The sequence below is a fragment of the Puccinia triticina genome, chromosome 5A, assembly GCF_026914185.1.
Source record: "Puccinia triticina chromosome 5A, complete sequence".
Classification (NCBI taxonomy): domain Eukaryota; kingdom Fungi; phylum Basidiomycota; class Pucciniomycetes; order Pucciniales; family Pucciniaceae; genus Puccinia; species Puccinia triticina.
The window spans coordinates 7,187,525-7,198,241 of record NC_070562.1 but is presented as its reverse complement, the minus strand read 5'-3'; the positions used below and the strand labels follow the sequence as shown (position 1 = coordinate 7,198,241).

Below are 10,717 nucleotides of genomic sequence, written 5' to 3'. Positions count from 1 at the left end.
ATGCAGTCATTTTTGTCATTCTTGTTGGAGCTTAAATTTTAATGAGCAGCAGTGTTAAACTGATGCTAAATTTACCAAGGTGAATAGCGCTAGAACATTGCTATTAGTATGAAGCATGGATTTTGTTTATACGAATCAAGATCAAAAGGTCTTGAGAGATGGATTGGGGCTCACTCTCAAGTTCAACACCAATTGTTTTTGCCCCTTGCAGCTTGTTTTTGGGACTGGACGGATGAAGACATTATGTACCAATTTTCTTTGCAAGAACAAAAAAAAAAAACCGCAGAAGTGGCGCAGCTCCACGAAGGGTTTGAAGTTGTTTGGGACTGTGTGGAGTGAGTTCCGAGAGGGGGTTTGTATGCATCCTGATGTGGGGGTCCTCCTGCGGCCCAGCCGCACCACTGGACCTGGAGTTCCCAAATTTTGAAGAAACGAGCCTCCACCCAACGAACTACCACCACCTTTACTATAAGAAACGTTCGAACCTAGCAAGCGACTTCCGGAATAAAGGGCTGGAAAAACAACAACAGAAGAACTTGATTGCCGAGAGATTTCCACATCTCATCGATTCTTCATCCATGGCACTTGATTCGTCTCTCAACACCTCCACCTCTCATAGAAAACACCACCGTTCAACCTCAGAGGCAGACAAGAATCGGTCTCGAAATAGCTCGCCCAAACCAGAAAGCCATTCGTCCAAGAAAGTCAAGCTTAAATCTGACCAAAACATCGACCTACCCATCCCCAAGAAAACCCACGAAGCTCCCAAGGAGTCAGATTCAGATTCATCTTCGGATTCAGATACCGAGAAGCAGATAATGCAGGACATCAACCCTGCGGAAAATGACTCGGAATCCGGTTGGACGACCGTCAGGAATCAGAAGAAAATCAGCCAAACTCATCTCCCAGAAAACGAAAGCCCATTAACGAAATCTAAGCTGAAGAAGCAAGAAAAATTAAGACAAAAAACCCTCGTCAATCCCGCCGAATTTCATTTTGATACTCGTGGATTTCGCCATGGAAGAATGATCCAACTGAAAGTAAGTCTTGTACACACGAGAATTAAAGTGGTTTCCAATTATGAAGATGAGCAATTCTCACCGAGAGACTTTCTTTTCACGTCTGAAACCGATCATTTTAGGACGTTAGAGATTTGGTCCTAAGTATTATGGCGGATGAGCGGAATCAAGAATGGATGTTAGTCAAGGTGCGATTCCACTGCTTATCTATTTCATTCTACCCATTTTATCTTATTTTCCAAAAACAAACTTTCATCTACCCAATCCGTTGTCACAAATATTAAAGAAGTCTGAACCTTGAAATTGAAACACGCAGAACAAAAGTAGTGTCAAAAAAATGGTAGTTCTCATGATACCGGGGATCACAAATGAACTGCTAGGGATTCCCAAGCCTAGCAGCCCGTCAATCATGCCTTTTCCACTTGCCAGCAACAAATCTCAACTACCAATCCTCCAATCCCTGTTTAGTCATGCTTGTCCAACCAAGGCTGGAGGCGACCGACTCAGAATGTTTAGCTGCTTCAACGTCTTCCTGACTTGTCCTTTATCTGCCATGGCCAAAGTCAAACGTGATGAGGAACGGAAGAAAAGTAAATCATCTCCTCACCAACCTTCTGTATCTCTTAGATCCTTTTTGCTTAACCGGGGACGAAAAATATTGATCAGATATATACACTACTCGCAAATCAGATCAACACACAGCGAACCCCTTTGTGAGAGAAAGCTGACTGTTCTCTACGTTTGTGTCACTTTCATGGTGAATTTGGTAGGTTCCAGGGACGCAGTGTCGATGGACCCAACAACATACCTTCTCTCTACGGAACAAATGGTCGAACAAGATTATCCTTCTCTTCATTACCAACCCCCTATTTCGACGCTAGACCGGCGACAAGCAAGAGCCAAACAACCCCTTGCGGTACATTCAAACCCATCAACACCTCGGCCACCATTCGAAGCATGGCTCACACACCCGGAGCCCGGCTTTGTCCAAACCCCACTATACCCTGATTCGTCTCTTGGAAGACCGCTGAAAATCCTGGGAGTTGATTGCGAAATGTGTGTGACGGCATCAGGAAGTGAATTGACTCGAGTGACGATTGTTGACTCGAACGAGCAACTGGTGTACGATCAATTGGTCCTACCAGACTTACCAATCACCGATTATCTCACGCGCTTCAGTGGGATCACCGAGGAAAGATTGAAAGGGATCACCACTCGCTTGATCGATGTGCAAAAGAAATTGGCCGAATTGATCGATTTCAATACCGTTCTTGTTGGCCATTCGCTGGATTGCGATTTGAAAGCTTTGAAGATTGCGCATCCATGGGTCATCGATACCAGTGTGATTTACCAACATCCACGCGGTTTACCGATGAAACCGTCCCTGAAATGGTTGGCCTCTAAATGGCTAGGCCGAGAGATACAATCCAATGGATTGCCGAATGGCGGACATGATTCCGAAGAAGACGCTCGAACGGCTGTCCAACTTCTAAAGAAAAAGATGGAGAAGGGCTTGGGTTTTGGCGAATTTACTTCGGATACCGAGTCGATCTTCGAGAGAATAGCCCGTGGGAATCTTCCTAAACGATCTGCTTTGGTCGACTTTGGCACCCCGTCCTCTTCCTCTAATTCTTCCGGCGATGGTCAGAAAGTTCATAATCTGGTCGTCAAAAACAATTGGAAAGACGTCGACTCGTTCACTTTTGCTTCTGATAGTGAAGTTGGTTTTTCTTACTCGTATCTTTCACTGCGGAGATAAACTGCAAGAAGCAAAAAAACTCGTTCTCTTAATCATTCTTCTTTTTTTTTTCAAAGGTTGCCGATGGAATCATTTCAGCTTTGCATGACCATGATTTCGTGTTTGGTCGCTTTATGGAACTATCTCATTCTCTTGGCTGTGAGTCAACACATTAGATTGCATTCATCTTCTCATTTTACACCCCATGCAAGTTTTGCAACCGCTCATATCTTCTGTATTCAATGGTGATCAAATGCAGGGTCGCAACCCCAAGGTGCAAAGAAAGAAGCCCAAGAAAACGGAAATGAGGATACTGTTCAGGACGAAGAGGATTCAGAGGATGGGGACGAGAAAAAAGAAGAAAGACACAAGAAGGTGTGCGACAGCTTAGATCAGACGATTAGTAAGTTGAACGAGCGGCTACCGAGAGGCACATCTTTTATCATCATCAACGGACATTCCGATCCCCGAACGATGGCTCAACTAAACGGCAAAAAGAACCGATTCGAACGCTCTCTTAAGAAACAAACAACGCTAAATAACCATTATCATCATCAGAACAACCTCAGCAGTGTTTCCTCTACTCTTGTTAATCTTGCTCAGCCCCCTCTGAACGGCGGAAACAAGGATTCTCAAACGGATGAGCGTAGTGGTGATGTGGCTCAGGACAAGACTTCGGCCGAAGAAGACAAATGGACAAGTCAGGACGAAAGGGACTTGGCTGATGCAGTCGAAAAATGTAAAATCGGCATGTCCTTTTATAGAATTAAGTAGCATTCATCTGCCTTGATTTCCTCTTCGGCATTTTGTTTTTCATTTCATTGCCTTGGGGCATCGCGTTTTAGCTCCCTTTTTGGCTTCGTATTCTCTTGCCATTTCCTTCCTCTTTGGGCTTCTTTATTTCTTCTTCGGATACCATTTCAAAAACAAATTAAATCAACACGCATGTATACATCATATGCACAATTTAACCCAACCCATCATTTATTTTCTCCTCACAGATTGTCAATGCTTTGAGCTTCCTTTTCTCTTAATCACTTTCTCATTAAGAATATAGACAAATGTGCATATCAACCAGATGACAAGAGAACAATAAAAGTCTGCCAAAGTATAGACTCTTGAAACCAGACTTGTGTGATTGGATGTTTTGGTGATTTGCGCATACCAGTCTATGCGAAAAAGCGCACTCATGTTTGGGGTATCTATCTGATTGTACTAAATACATTGGTGCCCAGCGGAAGCAGAAAGGAGGGTTTGTTCTTGGTGTCGATCAAGGTTATTATGTATCTCTACTCATCTATAGATAGTTACGGAATGTGCACATTGATTTAAACAGCCAGACGCGCATAGGTATAACTTTGAAGGAACCAGAAATACTTCGATGCTAATATTAATTAAACTTGAATATGCTTCAACAGTTCTCGCTCCCATTCCCGCAAGCCAGATTCATCCACCGGTTCGTCTGAGCCATTAGACCGAGACTGGATAGCATTCTCAAACACACTCCATTCGATGCACGGGAAACTCTTGGGATCTCCGGCAGGGGTTGCCACGCTCCTACTGGCTTGAGGATCTAGACAAAAGTCGCCCTGGCGGGTCCGGATCAAGGAAACAACAGTGGCGGCAGACGAGACGGCTTGTCCAATATCACTACGGAGAAGCAATCTTTGATGAACATCGGTCACTTATTGAAATGATGATTCGATTTATACTCACTGGACTATCGACCTCACGTAGGTCCCTGAAGACACCGTCATCTCTAGCGTGAACGCTGGTGATTTTTCCTTCTCTTCTAGATTAACGCTATTCGTGCTTTCCTGGCCAGCCGAGGAATTTTGAGCATTCTTAGCTCCGCTAGATCCGTCCTCCGGCTTCATTGTTTTGGAATCATTTCCCTGCTCCGGCTTGATTGTTTCGCTATCATTTGCATCATCCGGCTTGATTTTCTTGGAGTTATTTTCCTCCTCCAGCTTGATCTTCTTGGAGTCGCTTTGTTCCTGCTGATCTAGGGAAGCCTCCCTCTTCGTGGGCTCATTAAATGCCTCGGACCCTTTTTGAATTTCTTTCGACTTTGCTAGTTTGTCTGACTTGACAACCCCGGTTTCTTTGATCAGACTTTCAGCTCGTTGGAAGATCTGAGACTCTTCTTCGCTCATCATCTTGGTCGGCCATTGGTACGGATGTTCTCCGCCTTCTTTCCAATCGACCATCTTGATATCAAACACTTCACAACGCCTGGCTTCAATCGGTCTTGGAAGGGGAATGTTATTCCGTGCATATTCGTACAATGGCTTGCCGTCCATCTTCAGGGCTGAATAACTGTTTGGATAATTTGATCACCGAATGAAACGATGGGGTGTTGGCAAGTCCGATTGTTAACCGCCTTTCCATTCCAAAAAACGTTCATAGATGTGAAGATTGATGAGTGATACGCACATTGGTGGAATTTGCCAATGTTCGCCTTTGATCAATGCGCATTCTTTGTGAATATCTTCCGGCTTGACATGTTTCCAGCTGGATAGTCCGATCGTTTTCCCATCTGAATCGTACGAGTCGGTCTTGCAGCCCAGTATACCAGTGGTTCGATAAACTTTAGAGCAATCCAAGAAATTCGACAGTTTCTTTGTCGCCGAGTTCAAGCCGATAATCAGAACGCCACTTGCGAGCGGATCCAATGTACCTCCCTGTCCGATCTTGATCGCTTTGGCTTGGTTCTTCTTCTGCCAATACTTATTCTTTCTTGATTTTTTAACTGGTCCGGTTTGTTGAAGTTGAAACGGCTCTGGATTTTCTACGAACAGCTTGGACGATTGGAATAGTTCCTTGAGCGATTCAAGCAGGGTCATCGAAATCAAACCACTCGGTTTGTTGATCGCAAATAACCCGGAGAGTGGTCGTTTGAAGTCGGCCAACGGCGAGGACGCCTTAGCTGCCTCAGGGCTGGCCTTCTTTACGGATTCGTCCATCTTGACAGAGTGATAGTTCCTCCGCGAGTCCTGCGAGATTTCAAGGCTGTTGTAGCTGGTGGAACGAGGGGTAGTCCTGCTAGGAATCGGTCCAGATGAAATCGGGCGGAGAGGTCGTCCAAAACTCCGACGGACACTAAACACTCCGGTCATCCCGTGCCGGCGCCACCCCGGCTGCCCACCACAAAAATATCATCCAAGCCATGCATATAAGTACATATGCAGTATCAAGCTCGCCGCGTGTTTCAAAAGTCGAAAAGGAAAGTCTCTACACGGCGGACGCAAAACTCCAAAGTATCTCCGAAAGTGTTTCGGAGAGCCTCCAAAGTACCCGCCAGCAGCAGCGGACGGTCGGCACTTGGTCAAAATATCTGACGAAGTTCCTCCGAAGGAAGATTTCAATGGAACTTCGAATGTACTTCGGAGAGCCTTCGGAGGAAAACCTTCCTCCGAAGGCTCTCCAAATGTCATTCGAAGATCCTTCGCCAGGCCTTCGGAAAAACTTCGAAGTATTGCTACTTCGAAGCCCCTTCGAATAGCGACTTCGAAGAGGCTTCGAATGCATTTGAACTGGCCTTCGAAGGCACTCGGAAGATTCTTCGAAGGCCATTCGAAGTGTGCGTCCTGTCGGGCTCCCCAGATCGGCCCCGCCGATCGGGCACCTCTGATCGGGCACCTCTGATCGGGCACCTCTGATCGGGCACCTCTGATCGGGCACCTCTGATCGGGCACCTCTGATCGGGCACCTCTGATCGGGCACCTCTGATCGGGCACCTCTGATCGGGCACCTCTGATCGGGCACCTCTGATCGGGCACCTCTGATCGGGCACCTCTGATCGGGCACCTCTGATCGGGCACCTCTGATCGGGCTCCCCCGATCGGGCTTGATTGGACAGAATGCTCCGGGATCGGGCGGGCCCTTGGGCCCGCCCCTCACAATTGCTTGGGATATCGCTGCGTGTATTTCTCATTCGGCTAATATATCATTGTACGTACAGAGGAGAGACAGAAGGGGGGGGAGAGAGACAGAAGGGGGAAAGAGAAAGGGGGAAATAGAGAGAAGGGGGAAAGAGAGAAAGGGATAGGGTTTTAGTTGGGAGGTAATACAACTTCCGGGGGGGGTGGATTTTCAGCAATGGAGGCCACGTGCTCCATGATTTGTTCTTCGGAAGGGGGCTCTTGGTTCTCGGCCGGGTTGTCGTCGATATCGCGGACGGTCTTCTTACCGTCCCAGAGTTGTTGGTCGAGGTCAAGGATGAGCTTAGAGTACGCCACGCCGTATGCGGGCGACTTCTTCCTGATTCTAACTAGGTCCTCGTCAATATTGTCCCAGAAGGAGATTTGCTTCCGGGTCAATTGTCGACGTTGGGTGATTTGGTTACGGTTGGCCATGAAGCGCAGGTAGGACAAGCGGATCTTGGCGCCGGCGGGAACTTTCTTATGAATGAATTCGTCGTTGTGGTGCCCCATTTGGTTTTCCGCTAGTCAGAAGCATTCCCGCCGCCACCAGCCTTGATCAGCGAGATCCCCAGCAAGTAGCAAGACCTACAATCACCCCTCAAGAGTCTCTTCCATCCTCAAGACTTCAAGACCCTCAAGATTTCATCCCCAAGGCTTCAATAATTCACTCCTCAAGACCTCTCAATCTCAAGATTTACCTCATTCCCTCTCTCTTCAAGATCCTTTCCTCCCCCCCCCCCTTTCTTTCTTCTTTTTCCTAGTTGTTGTTCTTTGTTTCCTTTCTCAGTTTTATTTTCTCCTGTCCTCCCCTGTTTGTTTGTTTATTTCTCCTCTTGCGCGCGTTGGTAGGTTTCAGAGTGGAGGGTTGGTTTTGTTTTGTGTTTTGTTTTGTTTTGTCTTTGAAGTTTGCGGGCATCATGACAGGTCCGCTAGATGTCACAAACCCCAGACTCTGAGTTCAGCCCAAACTCAGAGGATGGGGCGGCATGAACTTGGTACTGATCCAAGTCAGAAATTCATCAAACCTTATTGATCCTGATCCTTCCTCATCTTCCCTGAGCTTCCCTTGATCCCTTTTCCTGATCACTTTGCCGGCAGTATCCCCGGCCCTCTTCTCAAACACCTCAACCGCCGACGCGCGCTCAACGCCGTCGTAAAATACCCTTTTACCTCTTCGCTTACACGATCCTCATCACTTTTCCGGACCACCCACGAGGGCAGCCTCAAAAGCACACATCCCCTCGACGCTCTGCCTACCGCCTGGCACGGTAGGAGTTCCACATTTGGTCCCCCAAGCCGGGATCGAACCAGCGACCTCAAGATTTACAGTCTCGCCGATTTTTGGACGGTTTGAGACGCTTGGCGGTCTTCTTTCTTGCTTTCTTTGTCTTAGGTGATTTTTCCTGGACGGATCCGAGTCTTTAATTCTTTTTTTTTGGGTGTGTTCAGTAGTGGAGGCACAGGGAGCTAGAAGTAAGTCCTCCCCAACAGTGCACCTCCGCGGGTTGTCTACGCTTTTTTTGTCGAAGCATTACGATCGCCACGCTCGTGAGCCACTCGGATCTGTTTGCTCTCTTCTTTAGGGGCTAGTCAATCTTTCATGGTGGCCGCAATTTGTCCAGCTCCGATCGAAGTCGACTATCAAGATCTAGCGCTGGATTTTGACGGCGCAAATGTCAAAAGTTTTTTGGATGCGTATGAGACGATGGCCAAAAGGCACGGCACCTCGGAATACGATATGTCCTGGAAGATTTCGTTTTTCATCCGTTCAGACGAAGTCTTTGGGGTAATAAAAAGATTCGACGGATTCAAACATCGCAGATGGTCAGATCTGAAAGTGTCGATGCTTGCGTACTGGGGACAAGCTGAAACCCCTCGCCTCCCTCTTCAAGAACTGGAAGAATTGCTAGAATCTTGGTCAGCGAGAGAATACATCTATTGGCCGCAAGATTATCCGATTTTTTGGCAATCATTCGAGCCGATTGCTTCATATGTACTCCGGAACAAAGGCTGGAACTCGCAAGACATCCACGATCTTTGCTCTCAAGCCTTTTTCTGGGTCTGCCGACGATCTCTGGCTGCTCGCTTTCCCTCTTCAGCGCAAGAAAACAAGACCTGGTTTTTTGATTGTCGTGCTGCAACAGAGTTTATCGATGATGACACGGACACCGAGCTGGATTCCTCTGAACAATCTGTTGAAGATCCGAATCACACCAAAGCGGATTCCACTAGACGGCTCTCCTTTTCTGGTCGGGTCGCTTCCTTGTCTCTTGCTGAAGGATATCCATCTGCTCTTGCCCTAGAATCTCGCGAAGAGACCAAGCCGGGCGAATCTTGTTCTATGAATTCTCTTTTGGGCTCTTGTTTTGTCGATGTGGAACTTCTGCGCAAGGCGTGATCTGAGCTTGGAAGGGAAATAGCAAAAACTAGGTAAGTTTAGGCTACAGGTGCTTGAAGGGCTGCCTTCCTTGAATAAGCTCTGGGAGAATGTACACTAGAATTTATAGTGTGGCGCAATCTGCTGAAGTATTCTATTATCTAGCTTTTTCAGAACCTAAGAACCAGGTTTTGTGCGCATAAAGAGATGTTATAAATGACGTGATTGGGTTTGTTATCAAGGGCAAGTTATAATTATCAATTTCTAAATTTATGATCTAACTCTTAACTATGATGATCTAATTATAATAAAGTGATGAATGCAGAAGTAATCTCTTAATATTACTATCTAGTGCAAGCATGGGGAAAAAGGAAACAGGAAGGGGCAAGGAAGGCCTCCTTTTATAGATGAAAACTCGTCTGAGAGTGGTTTTGGTGATGTACAATAAGGTATGTAGTGTGAAATAAAAAATCAGTGTGTGAAAAAGAAAATAATATAGTGTGAAAAGAAATTAATGTAGTGTGAAATGAAATTAATATACTGTGAAATAAAATGACTACTTTGGGAAAGATGATCACGTCTAAGATGAGATTTACCAACATGTGAATGCAAATCTTTGAGGGGAAATATGTGTGAAAACAAAACAGCCTGAAGTGGCTGTGCGCCTAGTATGAGCATGAATCTTTGTGTGAAAATAATAATTAACTGTGCTAATTTGTGGCGTGATTGATTCCTGCTGAGTGGAGTATCACAGGTTTTCTGGGTGATAAAAAAGATGTGAAATCTGAGTAAAAAGATTTATTGTAAAGAGTTTGTACTAAAGTTATTTATTATGTAATTTATAATGTGCTTTATTATATAAAATTGTACCATTTTGACATTGTTGAGAGTTGATTGGTCTCACCACATCGAACAACCTAAGCTGCCAGCCCTTGATTTGGATAAAGCATACAAAGACTGCAAGCTGGATCCTGCTGAACAATTAATGGAAGAGTCGAATTGTGTGGAAGTTCCTTCGCCATCCGAGGAGTTTTCTTTCCCCCACCCTATAGTCCTTAGCCCAGTCCACTCGTATGGCCCTGGAGTCTGAAGAAGAGCATTGGAGCGCTATTCCCGAGTCTTCCAAGCACTCAACACGAGCTATCCAGTCCCTTAGATCACCCAGTCCTGAATCTGAGGTCGTAGAGAAGATGAAAGTGGAGCCAAGTTTGAAGGAAGTGATCTCCGCCTCTGCCGTCAATCTCACTGTCCGGCCGCCACTCGTATGTTACTATTGCCACCACAGAGGTCACCGACTTAGCCGCTGCCTCGATCTTCAGAGAGACAGGAAGGATGCGCTGGTCAAACAGAAGGGAAAAAGTCTTTTCCTTCCCAGTGGCGCTAAAATATCCTTTGATTCTAGCCGCCCTATCCGCCGCATTGTCATCTCTTTTCAATTCGACTCTGCAAAAGTTTTTGGGCGGAGGAGTAAGGCGCTGCCCAGTTCCCGTTCATACCATTGTTTCCCAATCAGAAGACCTGCCAGTCCCGCCCCGTCCGACTCCCGCTCTCCGCTGCGTTCTGTTCGATCTGCACAGGCGGTGGATCAAGTGCTTAAGAAGATTGCCAATCTGATTGTTCCTGGCTTTTCTGCCTCTACCCTTGTTTCTCCAAGTGG

At 46.3% G+C, this 10,717-nt stretch overlaps 2 protein-coding genes across 2 annotated transcripts; one reads left to right on the top strand and one right to left on the bottom strand.

The window, feature by feature from the left end:
• Window positions 1-368: 368 nt before the first annotated feature.
• PtA15_5A823 (uncharacterized protein) lies at window positions 369-3,531 on the top strand (the record flags this gene model as incomplete). Its single annotated transcript, XM_053169626.1, has 6 exons — window positions 369-1,040; window positions 1,142-1,207; window positions 1,336-1,609; window positions 1,790-2,739; window positions 2,835-2,916; window positions 3,017-3,531. The coding sequence occupies 6 exons, from the start codon at window positions 369-371 to the stop codon at window positions 3,529-3,531; spliced, it is 2,559 nt and encodes an 852-aa protein (XP_053020804.1).
• A 620-nt stretch (window positions 3,532-4,151) lies between these two features.
• Window positions 4,152-5,876, bottom strand: PtA15_5A822 (uncharacterized protein; the record flags this gene model as incomplete). Its single annotated transcript, XM_053169625.1, has 3 exons — window positions 4,152-4,407; window positions 4,474-5,076; window positions 5,194-5,876. 3 exons carry the CDS (start codon window positions 5,874-5,876, stop codon window positions 4,152-4,154), a joined length of 1,542 nt encoding a protein of 513 aa, XP_053020803.1.
• Between the last annotated feature and the right edge of the window lie 4,841 nt (window positions 5,877-10,717).